The sequence below is a fragment of the Gopherus evgoodei genome, chromosome 23 (genome assembly GCF_007399415.2).
Source record: "Gopherus evgoodei ecotype Sinaloan lineage chromosome 23, rGopEvg1_v1.p, whole genome shotgun sequence".
NCBI lineage: Eukaryota > Metazoa > Chordata > Testudines > Testudinidae > Gopherus > Gopherus evgoodei.
In genome coordinates, this window is record NC_044344.1 from 9,872,555 (window position 1) to 9,897,706 (window position 25,152).

At 43.2% G+C, this 25,152-nt stretch overlaps 1 protein-coding gene and 1 long non-coding RNA gene across 6 annotated transcripts in view; one reads left to right on the forward strand and one right to left on the reverse strand.

Moving 5' to 3' along the window:
* Positions 1 to 21,464, reverse strand: part of TLK2 (tousled like kinase 2) — a 56,211-nt gene extending 34,747 nt beyond the window's left edge. Inside the window, exons 1-7 of one of the 5 annotated variants that reach the window (XM_030541422.1) lie at positions 21,430 to 21,464; positions 19,391 to 19,479; positions 9,575 to 9,646; positions 6,796 to 6,865; positions 5,596 to 5,639; positions 4,058 to 4,153; positions 551 to 718 (exon numbers count right to left, since the gene is read on the reverse strand). In XM_030541422.1, the coding sequence (XP_030397282.1) occupies positions 551 to 718; positions 4,058 to 4,153; positions 5,596 to 5,639; positions 6,796 to 6,865; positions 9,575 to 9,646; positions 19,391 to 19,471 (531 nt within the window). In that variant the 5' untranslated portion in view covers positions 19,472 to 19,479; positions 21,430 to 21,464. Of the gene's footprint in view, positions 1 to 550; positions 719 to 4,057; positions 4,154 to 5,595; positions 5,640 to 6,795; positions 6,866 to 9,574; positions 9,647 to 19,390; positions 19,480 to 20,795; positions 21,000 to 21,429 lie in introns of those variants that run through there. The other 4 variants (XM_030541424.1, XM_030541423.1, XM_030541425.1 and 1 more) reach the window with 4 other exon arrangements.
* A 164-nt stretch (positions 21,465 to 21,628) lies between these two features.
* LOC115639085 lies at positions 21,629 to 23,117 on the forward strand. The gene is made up of 2 exons (XR_003997595.1): positions 21,629 to 21,724; positions 22,550 to 23,117. It is a non-coding gene; the product is annotated as an uncharacterized LOC115639085 (long non-coding RNA).
* The last annotated feature ends 2,035 nt before the right edge of the window (positions 23,118 to 25,152 follow it).

Genomic DNA, 25,152 nt, shown 5'->3' on the forward strand with positions numbered 1-25,152 from the left:
TTACTCCCCTATGACTGGAGAGGTGTTAATGGGCCACTTCACCTTTGAATGGTCCCGTGAAATATGTTTAACTACTTATGCTAAACAATCTGTTCACCTTGTATTTACCCACAAGGCTGAGCGCATTTCCCAGACCGGCAGAAGAGCTCTATGTAAGCTCCAATGTTTGTCTCTCTCTCACCAAAAGCAGTTGGTCCAATAAAAGATATTCCCTCACCCACTTTGTCTCTCAACTGTATTGGCAGCTACTCAAGCTTTGAGAGTAGTTGGTTTAGCCTAAGATCAGTCAGAATCTACTTTGGCTTTATCAGTTTAGTTTCTTAAATTGAAATAAAAGCACCTTCACCAGACAGTTTTCTCCAGAAGGCAAGCCTGGAGATCCAGCAACTTTTCAGATATGCCATGAACCAGCCGTCAGATGGTAAAGACTGTCACTAATAACCCAGCCTGGATGTGAACCAGAGCCCTAGAGCTGAAAGGCTCCACATCCCATTCCCAATCCCTTAACACAGCCTTTGCCCCGGGCCTGGGTTTTTTAAAGACCGCTCACCGAAACAAAAGCAAAACAGAGGCCAGCTCCCCTTTGTACCAGCTGCTCACTCTCAAGCCGCTGTTTTGCCAGCATCATAGACATCAGGGTTGGCAGAGGAGAGTGTTCTTCCTGCGGCTCCTTTGCAGAACTGCCATCTACCCCATAGAATGGCTGCTCCACTCGCCGCTGTAATACATTTAAAAAAAATACAATAAACCTTTTAAAAAAAATAGACGATTCACTGGTTCTGCCAAAACTGTTGTCAGCAAAGCAGCAGCTCAGGAATGGCGAGCCAGCAAAGAGAGGACCTGTTAAAAGCAGGGCTCCTGGAAAGATCGCTCTGATAGCAGTGGTCAATAGGAGTAATTGGAATAACGTTTGAAAAGTGCTGCAATGCACGCGAATGTGCAGAACAGGATTCCCCTAATTAACAGAAATACTGCCCCTCTCCAAGGTGCACACTCTGGGGCCATTCAAGCAAAGAGCTGCAGACACAAAGCCTTAACCAGAATATCTTAATTTAGGCCTTTGCATTCTTTAAAGGCTCAGAACAATGATCCCTAGCTCTTACAGATCTTAAAGCACTTTAGGTCAGTACCATCATTCTACAGATGCTTAGAACTTTTCAAAGTCATTTACAACCACCCAGCTTCACAAGAGGTGCAGGTATACCCATTTTACAGATGAGCAACTCTGCCTCAATTTACTTAAGACAAGCAACGGAACCAAGATCAGGATCCAGGAGTCATGGCAACTTGGCCCCCACTATAATGGCAAAAATAAACTGTAAGATAAGTAAAGACTAGCCCTATTTCAAAGCTTTTCAGGGGGTACCCATATGCAGCTGCTAAGGGGAAACTACTTTCACATCTTGTACAGTAGTTTTCTAACTGTTGTGCATGGCTTGGTACCATCGGAACAAATGATATTAGCTACACTGATTAGTTATGACGGCAGAATGCCAAGTACTGGACTGTTTTACGTGCGATGGGGTAGGTCTTAAAGTTTGAGACTTTCCTTTCCAATAGAGAGCTTTATGGGATGGGGACATTGCAAGAGCTGAAATCTGAGCAGAGGGCTGTGAAATCTGCAACTGAGGGATAAGGGGATCTGAAGCAGGCAAGGGATAGTCTAGGAAAGCTGAGCAACCTTTCCTCCCTTAGCCCTGGGCACAGACTAGCTGACCATGCAGTGTGAATAACCACTACAGTCTTTTCATAAAAGGTGCTTAACCCCTTCGTTACCCACACACTAATTCCCTAAACTGGGAATGATATTCAGTTTTCTTTTTTTCCCTGTTCCTACTGTTGCTGGTTTTTTCTTTTGTGGCCAAAGCAATGGTCTTACAAAGCATGCTACTAGCACAACACAGGCATAAAGTTAAAAGTACGGTTGCAGGAGAAAGGAGAACCAGAACTGAAGACAAGGAATCTGAAGAGCACTGTGAGGGGGTATACAAACCCCGCACCAGCATGGAAGCCGTTAAGGAGCTGCTTCGGGCAAGGGTGGCCCGGCCCTTCCACACCTGCAAATCATGCCAGGATAGGAGGAGGAGTCAAAAGAAGGGAACTCCACTCAGAAGGGGGCAACCCTGAGAAGGGAGCAGGCAGTTGAGCTTCCCCAGGGAGGATGAGAGCCAACTGAGCCCCAGCCTTTAAAGACAGGAGAACAGGGATTCCCTGCATTAAGATGGGAAATGAGAGACTTCCATTGGAGACCCAGTGCATTTGGGGGTGAAACGAGATACTGCCCTGGCCGCTCTGAACTAAGAGGCTCTGAACTAATATCCTCATGGAAGTCACCTACAGGTTCTCCTTTTCCCTTATACTTTTATTTTATCTTGTCTGGTGACTGCAGACTGTTTTGTTTCTTTCACCTGGGACCATGAGGGGAAGAAACAACCAAGCATCCTCAGGTCAGAGGGCTGAGCACTAGCCAGCCCTACAAAACTGACACCTTGCAGTGTGCATGGGTGTGGGGCAATTAGATGTGCATGCTTGTGCTCCCCACGTAGCTCCTGAAGAGGGCACTCTGCCAACAGACTCATGACAAGCACCTTTGTAAAAAAAAAAAAGAAGACAACTGACTTAGCCAATGCTGCCTGTAACAGTTTTGACTGCATGGGACAGGTTCTCTCCAGGTCTCTATATACTCAATACATTAAAATACAAAAAAAAAAAAAAATGAACTCAAGGAATAACTGCCCCTCATGCACTTACCACAGGATCCCAGATCCTGGTGAGAAGAATGGTTTTGAATGTTGTGCATGTAAAGCGTCATCCATGAGGTGTCATTAAGAGGTTTTTGAATTAACTTTTCTTTTTAAAGAAGGGAGACGCTGTTGTGTTAAATACAACAAATGTACAAAATAATCTAGCAATATATGTTTTAATTCCCCGCTAACTTTAAGGCAGCTTTGGAAGGGTTTCATTAAGATCTGGAGATGGATGATGGACTCTGAGGTCCAATCTCTCTCTTTTGTCGCACTCTGCAGGGTATAATGCATGGTCCCAGAGCACTCAGCACTGGAATTTAGACAAATATGAGTTTAGGAGGTATGCAAATGACTTCAAAATAGACTGGCCAGGAAAGCTCATAAGCTTCACTGTATCTGGTTTACTGTCAGTACACTATGCTCCGGAAAAGACTCCAAACTGCCACACGGTTCTCCTAATGCTCAAGAAAATCTGAAGATTAGGTCCAGGACATATTCAAAGGGTGGTTTTTAAGGGCACTTACACAATCATAACAGAAAAGCAGCTTCTGAAATATCTTTAAAGTTTTTTAAAATATTGATTCTCTTCACATTTGAACCTTACAAAAGGGACCAAATGGCACAATGAAACTTTCTCAATGAAAGAAGTGGGGGAGTGGGCATGCACACACATTGGAAAGCTTTTATTGATTATCCCAAAAAGCTACAAGCACCAAAAATCAGTGTGGAATAAAATATTTTTCAGCACTAACAACGATGTATTTGTATTTCAGTAGTTCTATGAACCCCAGCGAAAAGCAGAACAACACTGAGCTAGGCACCATGAGGACACTGAAAGCCAATCCCTTCTCTGGAAAAATCTCACAACCGCAATAGACAAGACAAAACTGTGCAGGAAGAGGGATGCAACAGAGAAGCAGAGTGATCAGAATGGAAAATGTTAGTTCTACTTTTTCTATTACTAGGAACATAGGCCAATCCACAACCCTTTCAGACAGAACTTGTCTATACTATATCAAGAAATGGCATCTGGGGTTTGAAGTATGCAAGATAAACTGTTTAAGATTGGACTTGCTCCTTGGAAACAAATACATGCCCACATCAGGACCTGGACAGCTGGTTTTACAGCTATGCTCCAGTTTATTAGCTCTGTATAGACTGCAGGATCACTGAAACTATTTCAGAGTCTAAACAAAATCCAGGTCCCTTTCACTAACTGTGGTAACATTCTGCCCTATTTTGTTCAGAAAAATCTCCTATCTGGCATATCCACTGCATCATTTAGCACCTTCCTCAGAGGGAATACTTACTGGTAAGGGATTGGATAAGGAATGCTGTGGTGAGGATCGGGCGACAGGTGGCACGCTTCTGCCAGGACTGGTTCCTGGACCACTTCCCCCAGCAAACTGACCAAAAAGATACATATGATCAATCACTTCATAAAGATACTATGCTTAAGCAAGTTTTTTGGGGGGAAAGCTGCATAGAAGCTGCATATTTATCTTAAAGCATAAAGACCTTCCTTATAAGCCCTAGCAACATGTTTTAGTGGACACTAAAGACAACAAAAAATAAAAAAATTCACTGACTGAGGTTTGGCCATTTACAAAAGAAAATGAGCAAGAACTATATCTATTATAGAATCATAGAATATCAGGGTTGGAAGGGACCTCAGGAGGTCATCTAGTCCAACCCGCTGCTCAAAGTGGGACCAACCCCAACAAAATCATCCCAGCCAGAGCTTTGTCAAGCCTGACCTTAAAAACCTCTAAGGAAGGAGAGTCCACCACCTCCCTAGGTAACCCATAATACCAAGAGGTGACTGTGAATGCTTTCATTGGTTAAATATCCACAGCTACATTAGATAGAATTTCTTATTTTAAACCAAGGGATATGGTTCAGGATAAGTCAACTTCTAACAATACAGGAAGACCTTCCCATGGCCGGTATGTCTAATTGTGCCCTCTGTGTACATGTGTGTGTGTGAGGGTGGGGTGTGGAGAAGACGACATGCACCTTGCTCTGAATTATCTGTTATCAGTCAGGAACAGGGTATCAGATTCGCTGGCACTCTGGTCTAATCTGGTATGGAAGTTCCTATGTTCCTGTACTATGGCCTGTGCCATGCTTTAACTGAGCAATGTCTGAAGACAGTAAGGAAGAGGTGCTAGCAAAAGCACTGCTAACTCCAAGCCAACTAACTACTCAGAATAAAGTGAAGAACAAGTTGTTAGGGATGAAAAGTAACAGGCTGTAGTTTGTACATGCTAGAAAAGAAAACGTGCCAAGAATATATATCCAATGAGTTTTCTTAAAGTTTTTAGAGGTATTCATCACCGTTTTGATATCTCCACTCTGTGCTTGGTGCTGGCCTCTCAGTGGGGCTAACTTCTTAGTCTTGATCCTGCAATGACTTAAGATCCTGCTGAACTCTGAACAGGATCTGTCCAACTTAAGTTAATGGGACTCTATTGACAGATTCCTCTGCAGGACTGGGGCTTTTAATATCACCACAGTGGGCTTGCCAAAAGGATGCTCAGTCTCCTGAGGCAAGGTTCAAATCCCAATAGAAGTCAGTTTCAAAACGGTTTTAAAGAGATTGCTATTTATAACATTTAGTAACTCAATTGTTTAAATTTAAGAAATAGAAATTAGCTTAATTTAGAAACAAGATTCAAATATTCTGCCCTACTCAAATTCATAAGCCTATCAACGTGATACAGCGAATCCCCTACACCAGAAGCTATGATTTAATGCAGTGGTGAGACAAAAAACAAAAAAACAAAAATACCTCAAACAAGGATTTAAGAACAGATTTCTCTGAAAATTCAATTTTAAGTTAGCTTACCTCAAAATAATCACTAATTTTATGTCCCCTAGGAGTGCCTTTTCCTGGAAGGGAAACAGAATGAAGGCAAACTTGATTTGCAAATGTAAACATCGGATGCCATTCTGAGAAACCTATTCATGTAAATAAAGACGTACACTTAGGTGCTCCTTCCATCACCTAGTACAGAAGAAGAGCTTCTGCGCAGCAATAATTAGTCCCAAGATTAGAATCTCTACACCTTTTTTTTTTTTTTTAATTAGGAGAGTTGACAGTTTGACTAATTCCAAAATTGACAGACGCAATTTGACATTTGTTTCTCTGCAAATAACAAGGGAAATATTTGCTCTCATGTGCAATGTGGATCTTTCAAAACTTCCTTCAAGGTAACAGCATAATAAAGGTTACTATATACAATCTACTCTTGCCTTTACGTAACTTACTGTACTCAATGTGAGTACATTAAGCATCCCACAATCCTTCCTATGAGAGCTAGAGAGATAATGGTGATTCAGTACAGATTCATTAAAGTTTAACTGTTGTTCCATCTCTTTCCAAACACTACAGGTACAGTCCACTATCAATAGAATCTGTTATTTTGTTGTAGGAGCAGATTCCTATTGTCAAAACAACTATTCCTTCCATCCTCCCAATGTTCACCCACTAAGAGGAGAGTGAGAGCTTGGATTGAAATCAGACTCTCTTTTCTTTAAGACGACATCTGCTGTTTTATACTTTTGAGTACAACTTGTTCTCTAGCTGGTTGTTAAAGTAGGTTTCCAGTGTTACATGGAACAAGATGCAGAAAATGAATGAAAGCTTTTCAAAGTACAGCAAAAATGAGAGAGATTTCAACTGCAGACTGTACCCATGTGACTAAGCACATGACATTCACATAACCCATATGAGCACCCACATCCAGTCTCTCCTTGTGCAGTCTGGCCCGATGATATATCTCCAATAAGAATTCTAGAGTTCAGAAGTAAACATGAATGCTGCAGTACGTTGTTGTAGGACTGAATGTTTTTCTTACAATGCAAACAAGGACTCCCAGAGGAGCACTACACTATCGCAGAAAGTACTTCAAATAAATTCCTAACAAGCTACCTGACACACCCTTGAGATGAACCATTACTCTCTTTTGACACCAAAACTCTTTAAAAAGTGAAGCCAATTATCAACTGGTCGGAAATCCTGTGAAGGGTCAGGAGAATAGGTTACCTTGACTGGTCTCATATGCTTCTGCTTTTCTTTTCCTGTTCCGCTGGTCATTCTGTTTCTTCTCGGGAGTCTGTTAAAAAATACTTCAAAATTAACATTTCTGCTGTTATTCCAGAATTTAAAAAACAACCAAAATACTAAATAACTAGGCTGCAGGTCCCCAATGGTCGTTCCAGTTCCCAAGTGCATTAGTTTTTGTACTCAGTACTTAGACACTACCTTTAGACCTATGCACAGCAAAAATAAGAGAGCATGTTAGAAATCAGAAGGGGGTGGGAATAGGGAGAGATTATTTTATATTTTAGACATAGTAGGACTGATTTTCCATTGCCCTGTACATCATGTAGTCTTTTAGTCTGCTGCAGCTCAAGCATAAAATTCAATCAAATCAGAACGGCAGTGTTTAACACCCACTTTTCACTAGTCTAAATGGCTACACAAGATGCAGGGCAGTTGAGAATTGGGCCCAGTCTGTTTATGTTCCAAGGATGGGATTTTCAGAAATGCTGAAGTGAGTCAGGAGCTCAAGTTACATTGCCTTTCAATAGGACATATGCTCATTTCAGCACTTTTCTGGAAAATCTCACCCAACTGACTGCAGCCCATTCAATAACCGATTTCTAGTGCTCTTAGTACCTAGGTGCTGTCTCGCATAAGTTACACAAAAAATCATTTACACATTATGTGAAGTGTTTCAGATACAAGGAATTCCTTCAGCGGGACTTCAAGTTTTGTTTCCTTGTGTCTTTCTTCGTTTTGAAGTTCTATGTATTAGAAAAAACCTATCAAATTTACAACAGAGAAAAAGCTGGTCCTTTCTATCACATACATTTTACCCCAACAGGCCCAAAATATTTTCCAAGCTATTTGTTTACACATGTCATCAGCCACCACTGAACGACAGAGGAGGAAAGCCACAGTGCCCATTGCACAACAAAGGGTAGGGAAATCTTGGCCAAAACTTTTGTGGCAAACTTAAGATTCATGGTTCTTAGAAACTGATGTCCACACAACAAACAGAGAAACCAACCTGCCTACTCTGAAACGATAAAAGAATGAAGCTGACACAGCCAGAAGTTAAACCTAAGATCTGAGGGAATGTAGGAGGCCATAACATGCCAGCCCTAATGGAGATGAGGGTTGGTTTTTGGTTTTGTTTGGGGTGAGAAGGTAGAAAGGGTTGTTTGGCGCTTTAAAAAAACCCAACACACTGTGCACTACTTTATAGAATAACATCATCAGTACAATGAACAGACCCTCACTGACAACATTTTGATAATGGGCACTATGTAGATATAATATTGGTACAAGAAACCACTGACTCAACACAAAGTCAAAGGAATCTGCACCCCATCGTTGACAGGAGCATCTCACAAATATCCTCATGCAATAGTGACTCCAAAGGCTCTGTAACAGCGTTAATAAGATTACAACAGGAGACTGCGAGTGCATTTTAGCTTCATATTATCCTTAAATTAACAAAATTCAATATTAAGTAGTCATTCTCGCATTCACCCAATTGCACAAGAGGTAGGCTACATAAGATCACCTACTCACTGCTAAAACACCAGACTGAAAAGCGAAGAGTGGCAGACAACTGGATCTCCTTAGTTAATCTAAGTCAAACTTACTAGAAGTAGACCGTAAAACCGGAGCAAAACAAAAATATGTAGATACTTAATACTCAAGATCTTCAAACAATTGAAGACCATTTCCTAATTTACTTACCTGTCAAGCCCAGAGTTCGAGATACTGTGTATTCCTACAGTACTGACTGCACCAGATACTTGATACCTGTACTGTAATGTATTAAAGGGGAAATATGATCCAAAACTCAGCACTTGGCTGGTAAGTGAAGTAGGAAGTTATCTTATCGTGGGTTTAAACAAACTATTTAAATTTAGATACCGCATTACTAACTGGCAATCTTAATTTAAATTAAAAAGTAACCGCAGTTCAACTTTGTTGCTTTAGCAGTTCTTAGTTCAAATATAATGAAAGTAACCAAGAGGAAGCATGTAATACTATCAGGCCTTATTTCCTTTTCATTCTACAGGTCAGTTTATATAAATCCTTATCTTCTTGTACATATTTCTAAAACTTCACGTATACATGAAGTATGAAGGAGGGTGGTGAAAGACTTGGACTTTTCTAAGCATGCTCCCTTTTATTTTGGTCTGCCCAAAACTGCAACTCAAAACAGCCACCAAGTACTGCAAACAGCAATTGAGGACTTAGTTTCACAAACCACCATTCTAACTGCAGTAAAACCACCCTCCTTTTTTTTTATCTTTAAGAAAAGCATCTGTTATAATGAGAAAACCTCAACTAGGTGGGCCTTGCAGGATGCTCTAACATCCATACGACTTAGGGTATGGCTACATTTGGAATTTCAAAGCGCTGCCGTGAGTGTAGTCAGCGCAGCAGCGCTGGGAGAGAGCTCTCCCAGCGCTGCATGTAAACCACATCCCTTACGGGTGTAGCGTGCAGCGCTGGGAGCTGCGCTCCCAGCACTGCTGCCCTGATTACACTGACGCTTTACAGCACTGTATCTTGCAGCGCTCAGGGGGGTGTTTTTTCACACCCCAGTTGCAGCACTGTAAAGTGTGAGTGTAGCCAAGGCCTTAGACTCAGTCTAGATTCTTCTAGTAACCTGTTCCACACAAAAGCCCTGAACTAGGAAATCTTCATCTTCAGCTCACAGAATCCATTCTGGGCTTTGTTAACCCATTCATGTTTAACCTATAACAGATGACTATTAGGAACAGTGGCTGCTTACCTCCAATTCTTTATCACTCAGAGAGCCCACGCTGCACAAGCTCTGATTGGAAGACTCGCTGTTCAATGGACCCTACAGGTGGAAAAACAAAAACAACTTAGAGACAGTTTTCATATAAGGCAAGAAAGCTGCGGACACGTCTTAGCTTCAGTTCAGCCTTTAAAACACTTTGCAATGACAGTCTCATGCCCATTTGAAATATCCCATTCTAACCAACACAGTAATGTTAGCGAAGGTCAAACAATTAGCTTGTGAAAGAAAACATTTTGAATTGCTGAATAGCAAAGCAAAGCAGCTCTTCCTGCAAGCACCTGCTTGACCCAGGGCTAAGAATTTAAAGGTATTTTCCATTTGGCAAGCTGGCTATTACTGCTGCCATGTGTTAGTTGTACTGGTTGAGATTGCAGGGAACTTCTCTTGCTACACTATTTCAGTCATCCTTGACTGACCCAAAAGTAGAGATGTTTGCTCCCATCACACCAAAAATTAGTGTCCAAAAGCAGACTTTGGGACAGACTTACAAAGGTATTTAGGCACCAAAAGATGCTGATGGTCAACTTGTGAGATTTGCAAAAGTGCCTAAGCCAATTAGTGGTCCATCTGCATCACAAGGCATCTAAATACCTTTGTAAATCTGGTCCAAAGACTGCAGCAAATCCAATCTAAAAGGAAACTGCAGTGAATCACACAAATTTGCTGCTGCAGTTAGGTGTAATAGCCTAACTAATTATTCTGTGTGAGGGTATCTTTCCAATGACATAAAAAGTCAAAATTAATTATTCAAAATCTTTACTGAGGAGTGACCGGACAAAGCCATGCCTTCACTGGGGTTTTTGGTTTTGTTTTTACTCCTTTTCACCCCTTAAAATTTTCCTCGTTGCAAAGGAGGATGGCGGGTTGGGTTGCAACATATAAAGGCTTACGCTACACGATGATTTTAATTAGCAAACAGAAAGAGTAATGAACATGAAGCACATTTTTCAACCGGAGCAGCGTATAGGCAGCATTCTAGATTTCAACATTAACATCACCTCATGGCTCACTGAAAGACTAAGCCTCGCTTTCTGGCCAAGAGAAACCTCCTCCCTTGGTGTAAGCTATATCTGCTCTACTTGTGAGGCACTCAAAAACAAGAACGCTGATGCACCATCACAGAAACGGCATCACCACAGTAGTTCATTATTATACCAAGTTAATTCTCCGTATGAGTGAAATGGAGACTGTGCCGAAATAACAGCATGACCAAGCTAGATTTGTGAGAAAACCCTTCCCTCCACCCCCACCTCAGCTTTATATACAGAACATTCCAGGAGTACCAGCACAACTATGTTTAAATAAAGTTAACGTTGTGATACATGCCAGTCAGAACCAAAAAGTTCAAAGTAAGGCCAAATTTCAGCAGTTGCAAATCTATATTACAACTTTAATGTTAAGCCCTGATTTGTTTATCTGAGTGTGTAAAGAGGCATAATAAGGTGTTCCGGGGGGAAAAAAAAAAAAAAGGCTACACTGGAGTAGTTTGAAAGACTATATTTAGGACTCTACATTTTAAAAAAACTTTAGATTTGTGAAAAGTTATTTTCTAGACCATATTGCAAATTATAAATCCCTTTACTTCCTCCCCAAAACCATTTATCAGCACAAAAAATGGTTAAGCTAAACAAAAGCATTCCTTCCTAAAACACGACAATTTAAAATCCAGCTGGTTTTAAAAATGTATTCACAGTAAGTTGTTTCTTGACAGAATCTTGTACTTCAGTTACGACCCAGGTGCATTATTTAAAATGACCAAGTGATAAACCCCTGACAACAGGACTGAACAGAAGTGCCAATGCTAACCTTCGAAACAACCTTCAAGCGGCACTTATGGCAAGTGGTGACAGAAGGTTAATCTCTTTGCCCGTGTAAAAAAGTTTGTTTACAAACTTCACAAATGATGCCCTCAAAAATCCATCATTTCCTTTTATAAACCTGAATCTCAACAGTACCGTCAAGAAGTCAGCATTTGGTACCATGTTAAAGCGTCGCTTCTACAACTTAATAAAGCTTATTAGGTGCAGAAGTGTCTCAGATTTGTGCCCTGCTTCAGACATATTAAGAATCTATATTATGATGAACCCACAATCTCGCTGCCTCCATTTCACTCATGGAGAGTAAGCGACAGAAACATATGTTCCTAAAAGGCCACATTTGAGCTTTTCAGAGCAGGTTGTGCTCAAGATATTCCATTTGTTTAAGGAGGTTCTATATTTCATCCCAGTGACTTGTATTCTAGAACAGCCCAGAGGAGTAACATGATGTAGGCTATGGGCAGTCAGAAAAAGGTATGTAGAAGTGTCAGATATGTAAGTATCCTCAATGATGTACACAGACCAACCCTATTCGGTTTGAGTTAAAAAGCTGTTTTCTTAACTGCTCACCTGAAAACTCAACGTGGAATCTGAAAGTCATGCAGTGTTCTCCTGACCTTTGACACCATCACCAAAAATAACTATTCTGCATCTGAACATGGCTGGTTTAATTACGGCCTAGGTACAGCTATGGAAGAAGAGCAAGCTGGAACTGAATCTGTTTCACAAATCACCAGAATAGTTATTAAATTCTAATCAGTTTCTTGAAGGACAGAATTCAATGCTGAGTTCAATTCTACCTTACTTTCTTTATGAGGCTTCTCTCAAAAGCAGAACTCCTGTTGAAAATCACAAGAGACAAATATCCTCATGCCTCCAACACCAAAAATATATGGTGAAAGAGAGAATGGACAAGTAGTCCATTCTTCTATTTTATACCACGGCTGAAATCAAAGTATATTCAGGCTTCAGTTCTACATGAATAGCAAGATACACTGCATTTAAAATGCAGCCCTAGAAGAGAAACAATGATTAACAGGGAACAAGCCTGTCTCTACAACAGCAGTTTCTCAGTGAAACCTAGGCTCCCCCTCCTCTAGTGGTTTATATAGCATCTTTTATCTTAGGCCCTTAACCGTAGTTTATAGACAAGGAACTGAAGGCTGGTTTATGTATCACAAGGCAAGTCAGCAAAGGACTCTGGAACAGAACATCGGTTTCCTGACTCCCAGTCCTCTAACTATTACAGCACATTGCCTTCTCTGACCACTGGAATATATGCTAAACAGGAGCGGTGAAGATTTCTGATGACCCAGAAAGCCTAAGGAACATAGGTAAGTTCTCAGCTAAATCTCTTCTCACAATGCTACTTGAGTTTCCCCAGTCATCTAACCAGATGCCCACTGATCTTCATGGTGACATGAGAAATCAAGTGCTTAGCAAAACTATTTATAGCAACAGGTTTAGATAAATAGTCAGTAAGAGTCTGTACATTTTAGATGTTTTTTTTTCCCCATTCTAACTATATGTAGTTCCAACTCCTATATTCATTCCTGTTTTTTTCCTATTTAGTTCTATGTATCTGACATACAAACAAATGTACAGTACTTAATTTCCACTCATCTTGTGACTGTTTAAAATTAAAAACTATACTAAAATTAGACACAGAATTAATCCAAAGAAGACAGAAGATCTTATCAAAGAGAGCAGGGAGACAACGCTTTGTATAGAGCATATAAAACAAAATAAAAGTCTGGCGACAACATATTGCCAGTTCCCTTACGTCACTTTTGGACCAGGAGATGTTTGCCAAAGATCTTCCTTGCTACTAGGAAGTCCAATGGCACTGCATTTTTGGCTGTGTTACAGCTGACTAATTTAAGAGTATTGTTTCCAGATAACAGTCCACTGGAGAAGTTTTGCCTTAAGCCTACACATTTAGTGTAACCAGTGCAAGGAAATGGGGGTCAGTCACCATCTTGAAGTACAGGCCATTTAAATAAAAATAGTTTTTGGAGGATCTATCCAATGGCAAGGCATTTCTCCACAATGGCATTCATTGCTTCCCAAGGAAGTAATTTCCTGCTGATATAAAGCAGCGTGTTCTTCCCCACTTGTGGGCCTTGGAGTAGCACTCCACCAGGTGAATCACATCTGAAGTATCTGCGCACAGCACAATGTTCATATTGTAATCTAGCTGCAAAAGCACTACTGACCTGCAAGAATCATCCATAAGGGCTTTGAAAGCCTGCTCACATTTGGCAACTCACACAAGCTTGTCAGTCATTTTCTTCTTTGTAAGAACCATGGGAAGGGTTGCAGTCAAGCAGTATTGGCTGACATTATGACAGAAATAACCCGCAGTCTTTAGGAAAGCCCTTCTCTAACATTGTTTAGTGGAAGTGGACTAGCTTAACAACATCCAGTTTAAGTCTGTCCGTTCCCCAATGTGAAATAACCCAGTGGACATCAAACAACAATTTGCAACACACTGTACATGATCCTCTCACAACTTGGTAAATGTAGTACAAATAACTTAGGGCTAGTTCATTGAGGTTGAGATTGATGAGAACCATCTAAACCATCTGCTTGAACGTAGTGGATGCATTCCTCATGGTGAAAGGTAACATGAATTCTACAAGGAGTCACGAAGGATAATTTTGAATAGCAAACTCTGCTGAACACTCCTGTCAACTCAACTGCAGAAGGACACTTAATTAGACCAAACTAGGATGATCCTTCTCAGGTGAACCAAACCTGTGCAACTTCCACATCTGCAAGTCAACAGGGAAGCAAAGAGGCTATATACATTGATCACACAGTTTTAAATGGAAGCAACGGACCCTTTCCAATTCCATTGCAAGTTAGGGTCACTTACACAAATTTGAACCAAGATAATCAAAAGGTGTGAATTACAGCCGATCAAATTACTTTTGTGCTAGTTAGTAAGTAGGCCAGCCCTGAGATGAAACATGTTTCACAAATATTCTTCCTTATTTCATGCTTTCTTTACCTCAATATAAGAGGTATAATATAGTCTAAGTAAAAAAGAAAGACATCCTTCACACACAAGTGGTATTTGAAACTTCTGCAATGCTGGTTAAAACTAGACCTTTCCAAATATCCAGATAAAAGATAAATATGCTGCCATTAAAGTTTCCATAGGTCACCTCTGCTGCGTCTGAGAGGCAGGTAAGTTTACAAGTTTGACTCACTTTTCAATAGTTACCTGGTTTTCAATCGCCCAGGTTTGGTCTACATTTGAAAGTTCTATTAGCATAGGTACATTGGTGAAGATGTGATAAAACTACACCCCTGACTGACATAGTTACGCTGACATAACCCTCAGCGTAGACTAGTGGTTCTCAACCTATTTACCACCGTGGGCCGCATATGCAGCTCTGTGTGTGTTATGCAGACCACATCCACACAATAAGTATACTACCTATATGGCTCTGAGGATGTCATACAGGCAGCAAATGTATGCTGACTGGGTTGCGGGTTGAGAACCACTGGTGTAGATGCAGCTATCACCACGTCCAGATTAACCCACCGTATCGGCGGGTTAAAATCGATTGCTCGGGGATCGATATATCGCGTCTAGTCTAGACGCGATACATCGATCCCTGAGCGCGCTTACATCGATTCCGGAACTCCATCAACCCAAACCCGGAATCGACACGGAGAGCCGCGGACATCGATCCCGCGCCGTCTGGACGGGTGAGTAATTCGATCTTAGATATTCGACTTCAGCTACGTTATTCACGTAGTTGAAGTTGCGTATCTAAGATCAATTTTCCTCCCCTAGTCTGGACGAGGCCTATGTCTGCAGAAGAGTGCTTCCATCAACTGAGCTAATGTTGTTCGAGAAGTTGGTGTTCCTACACTGACAGAAAAACCTCAGTATAGTGTCCGTAGCACAGACATATGCTAATGCTTTGCACGCTTCTATGGCAGATACCATCTACAAATTTCAGAGTGCTTTACAAGCACCGATTAATCAATCACTACCTCCCTGCAAGGAAGGTTGTATTCTTATTTTACACATGGAGAAATTGAGGCAGAAAGAGGTCAAATGACTTACCTAAAGGTCACACTGAGTCAGTGACAGAGCTGAAGTAGAACCCGGATCTGACTTTCATTTCTGTGCTTTAGTAGCTATATATGATTATTTCAAATCCATCCAGATAATCACCAAATCTTCAGGAAAAAAAGTACTCTGGGTACTTCCTTTGCTAGCTGATGAATCCATTTATATAACTCAGAACTCCTACTCTGCTGCTCTATGAATGTGTGCATTAATTACACGGTAGATAACTTTTGGGGACTGCATTTTTTCCTAGAGGGAAATAATGCTGTCACTTGACTTTCAGTCCTCTACTTGGTAAATTTATAGCTAAAACAGAGGTCTAATTGCTAAGCTTATTTTGGTGATAAAGGATACGCAATCCTGGATAGAGACAGGGTTCAAAAAGCAAAAACAGGTTGCAAAATATTGTTGTTTTTATGGAAACAATATACTTTTTTTTGGATCTAGATATCCTGCAGCACAAACACTATTCAGGCTGTATTTGTTTCCATGTCCCTCTTTATTGTATCCTACATGCAAATTCAAAAACAGTAGTGACCAATGCTTCCTGAGTTTTAGTGTACCCATTTGGATCTAGATAATTACTATAGCCAAATACAGAGGGTCAGTGCTGTCTTGAAGTATTGCAGATTTATTTTTAAAAAAATTCTAACAATGAGTGAATCAGCACAGCTGCAGCAAAGCAAACCAGGACAAGTTTAACTTGTGGACATTGGTTTCCAATAGCAGGCTAGTGGATGACGGATATGTTACAGTAACGATCCATCCTGATTTAGCCTGCATGATGGAGGCAGGAGTGTATGTGCACTCTCCCACCCATAACCAGCTAGCCCTCTTCATATCTGGTACAAATACCTGGAAATGGTACAAATCCTTTGGAACTATCCCACTTTGTATCTTACCAGCCGTGAGATAGAGGAAGGTGACAAAGACAAGACAGACAAAACTAAACATTAGCCACAGGAATTCAAACTACGTCTTGTCTTCAACACTGACTGACCCAAAGTGGGAAATAGAGGTTCAGCTAGAAGTATGCCTCACAATTGAACTTTACTGTTCATTTGCTACTGAAAGCTAAGCTATGGGAGCTATTAAATAAGTAACCAAGTACCAGCTCATGTCAACAATTTACAAAGCAAGACCTTCCTGAATCAACATAGGCATGAATTTGGCAAAGGAATACACTTAAACTGTATGGCAATGCTAGGTGCCCAGCAAGTCACCATTGCTTTGAAGATGTCTAGCTACATGTATCAGAGGGGTAGCCGTGTTAGTCTGGATCTGTAAAAGCAGCGAAGAGTTCTTTGGCACCTTATAGACTATCAAACGTATTGGAGCATGAGCTTTCATGGGTGAATACATGCATCCGATGAAGTGGGTATTCACCCACAAAAGCTCATGCTCCAATATGTTTGTTAGTCTGTAAGATGTCACAGAACTCTTTGCCGCTTCTAGTTACATGGTTGTTTCATGTAGACGGAGTTCCATCAACTGCCTACAAACACTGCTTTCTTGCACCCGTGATTTTGCTTATTTCAAGAGTTTCTAAAAGGGCATGTTCTTTAATGTCTGAGGCTGAGGAAATTCAGTGCAAGTCCACACTGGTTTTCAGGTAGAAACATTCTTAAAAACAGCGTTATTTTCCCAGGTTTGCAAGTGAACAAAAGTTAAAAAACTATATATGCTGTAATTAGTAGTAAGAATACAAACTAGCATTTGTTTATTTTGCACAGGCCTCATTTGTGCTTTTTGTTTATCAATAAATACAAAGCAATAAGTCACATTAATAAAAGGCAGGAAATTCAATGTTATAGCTGTCTGTCCTACTCACCCGATAAGAAAGCATCTGAGACGACATTTACTTTCTTCCTTTTATGCAACAAACAGCAACAGAATACCTTCCATCCCAAGAGGCTGGTGCCAATCCCACTAGATGGCACTAACTCATTTGAAGTGGCTTTCCTTCCACACCCAACTGAAGAGAGCTAAAATCTTCCTTCAATCTATTAAAAACCATATCATGGGTTTCCAAACATGCTCACTTTGAAATACTGAGCTACAGATGTTAGTGCTGAGTGTGATGGGCAGAGATTCTGAAAAAGCATTGGCCTAGTAGAGCATATACTATCTGGGATTAACATTACACCCACAGATTGTGGTACTGTACCGTATTTTATACTGGACAAAGTTTACTACTGTACATTGTGCCTCTGCTGTAAAGCCGGAAATAATGAGAAACTGTTCTCTTTAGGTAGATCATCAAGTTATGGTTCAACGGCATATGAATTAGCAAGGTAGCTTTCAATATTAACCTGAGCAGCGGAAGGGCATTTTTCTCCCAATTGTATAACCTCATGCAGTTTTGTATGTATAGCTTCCTCGATCTGCTTAAAAGTTATTTCTTTATAAGAAGCAGCTTCCTAAGTTAACAATGTATTAAGGTACTGTACAATATAAAGAGACTGGGGTCGTGCCCTCAAGAAGGCTACAATCTAAGGGTGTCTACACTAGAAATTTGTACTGCTTTATCTATACTTGTAAAGTTAAAGAGGTCCAGCACCATCACCACCACCATTGAAGCACGGGCACAATTATATCAGTATAGCTCACTCCACACAAGAAGGGGAAGACTATTTATACCAGTACAAGTCATCTTCATACCAGAAAAACTGCATCCCATTAGGGTTTTTACCTATATTACTATGTCAGTTTAAAAAAAACCAAAAAACCACACACACACACCTTACTGAAAGTTGTAGCAGTAAAACTTTTAAGTTTGGACCAGGTCTTAGTAAGCTTTAAGTTGCAGACTGTTTACTTACTGATCTGCTTCCAGGGCTTCATAACACAACTGCTACACAAATTAGCTCAGAAACAAAATATAAACTTAGATAGAACCATTCCAAGCTCTGATATATTTATTTTGTACTTTTCATAAAAGAGAAAGGTAAATCAGCTACTGAGTTCCCTCTTCCCAATACGATTCGAACAGGTGGCTGAACCTTTTATAGCAATAGGTTACCTAGTTACATTTCCTTTCTAGCTTGATATGGTCTGAAACTCAGTGTGTTTAAAGTGTGCGAACTGGAACGTTATCACTGTTCCACTGTCATCTTAAGAACTACAAAGGTGGGAGAAACGAAGAGACGCTAGTACAGGATCTGTAACACTATACACACAAACATATGGAGATCAAACCCAATAGTGGTATTTCAAACAAAAGGATGAGAGTTACACAACTTATTACTGAATGCCTGACTCAAGAAATGCAAATTCTGATCAGGTACAAAGTCATACAGTAAGAGAAGGGAAGGATTTTGCTAGTAGGTTGTGAACTCAAGAGTATGCAAGCTTATCTCTGAATAAGCAAATTTTAGTTGAATATAACTGAGCTCACACAAGTTCAGTTGTTCTCAAAGAAGAATTGAATGGACAAGTTTCTGATGGCCTTAACCCTGGTTACATGCAAGTTTATCATAACGGTAGTCACCTAAGTTACTAATATTTGGTTCCCAAACAAGCCTTCTGAGATAGGAAAGAGGTGGGCTACACGGCCTCTGCCAAAAGAAGTGATGGTGTGGTGCGGGGCCTTTTTTTATACTTTAAGATTTGCTTTTTTTTTTTTTTAAAAACTAGCTCTTCATTACAGAACAAATTCACACACACTGTGGTGTCCCTGCACAGAGAAGCAAATGCCTCATACTATTTTTAGTACTGTACAATCCTCTTTACACCTGCTTTAAAATAAGTTCGTGGACAAAATAAAACTATCAATGAACAACTTTCTCTTAGTGAAACAGCACTACTTATGTTTAAAAAAAGTGTGCAAGATAGGTCAAGATTTGTGCCTGCTATATCACAGGTACTTTTACTCACTTTGGCGACACCTACTCCAGTGAACCTAGCCTCCAACAATTCCTGCCGTCGTGGGTCCAGGCTATGCAACTCTTCCATCATTTCTGCTGCTATGGGAGAAAAATACACCATATTACGCAATGCAAAGAAAAGGGAAAGAACGTATTTTCTGTGGCACTGATGATGCTCAAAAATAGTTGTAGTATCAAGTGACTGTATACAAATAATTTCTGTCATGCAATATAGATTCAAAATGGTTATGCAGTAAAATGCGACTTGCCACATTTTAATTTAAAAGGTGTTATTTTAATAAGGGCCTATTCTGGAGAGTTCCATCTTTTGATACTATTACCAGCTATTGGAAATTTCTTAACTTGAATAACCCCAGTTCTACTGCTAACAATGATTCCACCCTCTCCTATTGGGTATTTTGTTAAATCTGTTGCAGAGGAAACGGGGCATGTGTGTGTTGGGGGGCGGGGGGGAGAGCGGGGTTTGGTCTGAAGTCTTTAGAGTTTTCCGACTATCGTAGGGCTAAAACACCCTTTACGCCTGACAATTCTCTATTTCTGCCACTCCCTGAAGCACTAGATAACCCCAAATGCCACACAACTACTTTTTTGCTTTTGTGACAACCACCTAAGACACAAAATCTGGGTTCTTCCAGGAAAGGGATGGGAGGGAGAGACTGATACTTTTTTAAACCTCTCCCTTTACTGGACAATGTACCAGATACTTCTAGCATGCAAGTTCCTCCCATATAGCTGGATACTTCTGGGTACTTCCAGGTGATCCATTAAAATTGGTGCTATTATATGAAAGGTTTAAAAAAACCACATCATTGGGTAGTTTGGGTTAATTCCTGAAATGTACAAATTGAGAGTTAATTGAGGGGGGGAAAAAAGGGAGGAATTGCAGAATTTATTAGAACTGCGAGTCACATCTTGCCAATTGCATTTTAAGCAAGTTGGTAAGTTCCAGAAATCTCTGTTCCAGTTTCATTTCTCCACATGAGCGAAAGACAGAAAAAAATGAGAGAATACAGATTTGCTGTATAAAGATCATCTGCTCCACGGAAAGTTCTTGAAGGGCAGCAAGTGCCCTCTAGAAAAGCCAGCGTACAATTTTGTTCCTTCTATTTGCTGTCCATTTTGTCCCCATAAATCTCATTTCCTCTAAATGCTGGAAATCTTAAGTTCCAAGGTGCTAAGCGAATCCATTGGGGGCATTTACATGCACACACTCAGCCCCTGAACAAGCCATAAAACCCCCTAACAAATTGAGACGTCTGATGAATAAAATCCTCTGGTCTCCATTTAAGGAAGCTGTCAGTGGTCTCTTTTCATTTGGAAATTAGAAAAGCTAGAGATGGGAGAAGTGGGATGACAGGGAAGCAGGCCCACAAACCTGCAGATACTTCAATCACCTTAAATAATGGTGTGGAGTGGCACGGGGCCCGTCTGGACAGGGGGTCCCAGCCCTGGAGTGACTGGGCTGGGATATAGGGGTGCTGGGGGGCACGGGGTTGGCACCATGGGTTTATCAGCCTCCCAGGGCTCGGGGATGCCCCTGGTGAGAGCTGCTGGCAGCCCAGACTCTCAGTGTCTCCCAGGAGCCGGGGGCCCTGCCTGACATCAGGGACCAGGTCTTTCCAAGGAGGATTTTAGCCTCCCCCCCCCGCACCAGGTCCCCGCTGCTGCGGCGGCTCCTGCACCTCCCGGCCTCCCTCTCACCCGAGGCAGCCACCACCTCAACTGCCAGGCCGGGGATCCACAGGCCGTGCCCGGCCCCGGCCCCGGCCCGCCCTCGCCGGCCCCTTGGCCTCGCGCTTAGCCCCCTCTCGCCCCGGCAGCGGGGCCAGGGACCCCCGGGCCGGGCCGGGCCGGGCCCCGCTCCCCCATCCCAGCAGCGCCCTAGCAACCGCCGGGGCCCAGGCCGCTCCCCGCCCGGGGCGCAGGCCGCCGCCCGCCCTCAGGCCGCGCTGACCCCGCTCCCCCGGGGCAGGGGCCGCGCTCCGGGCCCCTCCAGCCGCGTTTCACCGCCCCGGCCCCGGCTCTCACCTGGCGCTGCTCCCCCGCCGCTCCTCTCCCCTCCGGCCCGGCCCAGCAGCTCCCCGGACCCCGCTCGGATCCCGCCGCCGCCGGGGGCAGGAGGGGGGCGGGGGGAACCTGCTGCGGCCACCCGGGCGGGAGGGGGAGGCCCGGGGCGGCTCCGCGGCCTCTCCTGAGCCAGGCGCCCTGCCGCTGCGGGCAGCGGGCTCCACGCGGCTCCGGGGGTGGGGGGGAAGCGGGGCGAGCCCCTCGCCGGGGGAGGCCGCAGATCCCCGACCTCGCGTAGGCTTCCCTCCCGGCCAAGGTGCGTGAGGACCGGGGAGGGGGGCGGTGACGGCCTCGGAGGACAAAGGCCCCGGGGAAGGGGGGGGGCGGCTCCGATGAGCCGCAGGTGGGGGCACGAGAATCCGGGGCACCCCCCTCCCTGCACGGTCAGCCCGAGTAGTCGGCGATTAGTGGGGGTGGGGCGGGTGTCGGTGCGGCCGGGTCCGCCCCCTGGTCCGACTTGGCCCGGCCCGATAGGGATCGATTGGTGCAAAGACACACTAGTGAAAGCGCGTGTTCTCTCGCGAGATTTGCACGGCTGTGGGGGGAGGGGAGGTCAGTGCCGGGAGGGGGAGGGGAGGTCAGTGCTGGGCGGGGCTAGTGCATGGGGTGGGGGGCGAATGCAGGAAGAGGGAGGGGCTAATGGGGGGCTGGGAGGGGCCAATGCATGGGCTTGGGGGGGTAGGTGTTCGTGCAGGTGAAGAGGAGTGTGCATGGGGGGCCAGCGCACCTGACAGGAGAAGTGGGGTCAAGTGTAGAGGGGAGGGGCTACCTCACGGAGGAGGGGTTCGGTGGGGTGAGAGGTTAGAGCCTGCCCCAAGTGGAGGAGCTGGTGTCTGGGATGGGGGTGTCTGTGCATGCAGTGAGGAAAGGGGCCCGCCTGCATAGGAGGGGTTGGGGCTGGGGGGTCAGCAGAACTGGATTAGTGCAGAAGGGAGGGGATTGGTGGAGATTTATACCCACCCAGGTTGTTTCACCCTCCAATGAACTGCAAGGCTGTTGATGGGAGGCCGGGGGGCAGAGCGGGTGGCTGATGTGCTAACACTCAGGGGTAAGAGTAACCTGGGCTGCCTTGCTCCCCCAGCCAAGAGGGCGCTTTCAAGGAGCACTGGCAGCAGCAGACCAGGCGCAGAGGGAGGAGACGGAGCTGATGCATAAGGATGATCAGCACGAATCCACTTTCCCTGCTTTCCTCTTAACTCCCTGTGGCGTGAAGGGAAAATTCCTCTCCATCTCCATCCAGAGGGAATTCCTCCCTCTTCCTGAGCAACCAGGAACCTTGTTTGCAAAGACAGTCTCCTCTTCCCCAGGGAATGACTCCCTCCCAGTGAGGAGCAAATGGGCCTGTAGGGAAGGGTTTATACACAGAACAGCCCCAACCTCCCAATCATTGGGCCTCTGAGGAACTGAGAAAAAGACATCAGAAAACATGAATGCCTCCACCCCGATTTGCCATTTCTTAAATATTTTTGACAAGCTTCTGATTAAATATGGATATTGCACACAAAAAGCAGGCTCCACCGTGGAAGAAAACTAAGTGACTTTATGTTAACTGTAGTCTTTCCTTGCACTTTTAAAGCCAGGGGCTTGCTCTTGCAATTGCCTCTTGCTAAACTCCAACATTAAAAGGACTTAGTCTGGTTACTATGGTGGATTACCTTGTCGTTTGTTCTTATTCCCTTTTCTTCCAAAGCTTGGGAGCATCATCAGAGAGAATGTAAAGTGCCACTCAAAAGCATAGCAACTCTCTTTGCTTTAAGGCTGAATCAGCTTTCTGAAAAGCAAACAAATGAGGGGGGGGAGTTCAGAAAGGAAGTGGCTATGCCTGTCCAAGTGGAGGCAGGCGTGGATTAAGGACAGGAAAGGAAGTTGCTGGGGCTTTGGATAAAAGCTTTGCCTTCCAAAACTATAGTGTAATGGAAAAGGTATTCTAGTCAGTATGTCTGCATGTCAGATGAGAATCAGTCACTGCAGTCAGACTTTGTTTTACTGCAAACAGAGTAAAAATAAATGTACAGTTGAACAGGAATCTCTGCCAGTTTGGCAAATCTGATGATATAGAGTTGGACTAAGGGAATGATAGAGCCCATTTGAGTGCACAAGAAAAGGCACAGACCTGCAGCACTGTAAAGAAATTTTTAATATTTTATTTTAAAATTGTTAATTTAAGTCGACGAGGGGAGGGGGGAAACTTGCTGTGCAAATCACTTTGAAATGTCTGCCTTTTCTCGTAAACTGCATTTCCTGTGCTTTAACCTATTTCACAGCAGGAGATCCAATCTGAGGAAGTAGCAGCAAAATTTCACCTCCCACCAAGAGATGCACCATGGGGACATAAACAATGACAGGGATCTCTAAAAACTATTTTGAAAGTTCTTTTTTAAAAAGAGACTTCTATAGTACTTATGTTTCTCAAGCCATCTACATTATTACAACTAATCATCGCAGTTTAGAGGACTATTAGGGACATTTGGAGTTAACATTCAGTTATATAAGTAAACTTCATTTGTACAGTTAAAATCAGCCAGAGAGAATTGTATCAAATAAGCAGATCAACTCCAGCGGAGTCCAATAACTTCTTTATAAAGCTATTTCGTTACACCAGCAGCCTTGAGTCATGGAGCGGGATGGATGCAGTCACTTCACTATGGTTTTGCTTGTTCCTTTGAAGAGATTTAGGATATTGCTCTTCTTCCACACGCTGCTTTTCCTCAGTTGTGGAGCCTCTTAGCGTTCAGTCTCTTCATATCGCTTGTTCAACATGTGGAGCCCCTGGGGGAAGAGTGAGGGATGCTACAAGCTGCACTTTCCTTCTGTACTAAGGTTACTTGATCCACAAAGGTACTTAGACTCCTATGTCCTACTAGGGACCACTGGGATCCACAAAACTCCTGTTTGGCTATCGCCCTAAACCTGTAAACGCCTAAACTTGCTCAGTACCTAAGTTTTTGCAGTAAAAGGGGCCCAGGCGCTCACGATTCTGGCTCTGGGCATGTGCACACCTGCTTCCCTCTAGTTGCCCAGACGGCTATCTCCTGCTTAAGCCCCAGTGCGATTCACAAAGCGGGAAACAGAGGCATTTTGCCATCTAAGTCATATGCAGGGACCTACTCTGGCAGGTGTGCCCAGAGGCTACCACAGGGGACTCACACAAAACAAGACAGAGGAGCTCCTTTCTAACTATAGCCTAGTGCACTCACCTCATAGGTGGGAGACCCCTGGTTCAAGTCCCTGCCCCCCCCCCCCTCCTGAGAGGGAGAAGGAATTTGAACAGGCTGCGGCCCCTCTCAGGTGAGTGCTCTAACTGCTAGGCTGTAGAGTCATTCTAACTTTCTCAGCCCCAATTAATATTTAATTATTCAAATTTTCATTGAAGGGGAACAATTTCAATAGGAGGAGGGACTGAGGAAACCTCACATCAGAATATCCCATTGCCTGGCAGCTAGAGCACTCAAGCGAGAGGTGGCAAAGCCCTGTTCGAATTCCTTCTCCCCCTCAGAAGGAAAAGGTTTCCCACACCCTGGATGAGTACCCTAGCCACAAGCTAAGGGTTATAAGGCAAGGACTGCCTCCTAGCTTCGGACCTATCTCTGAGAGGGGGCACGTCTTAGCACATCCCCTCCTGGTCAGCATCTCCTGTTGGCTAGCTTAGGCACGTGCCCTGTTTAACATGCTGGCTTGTGGCTC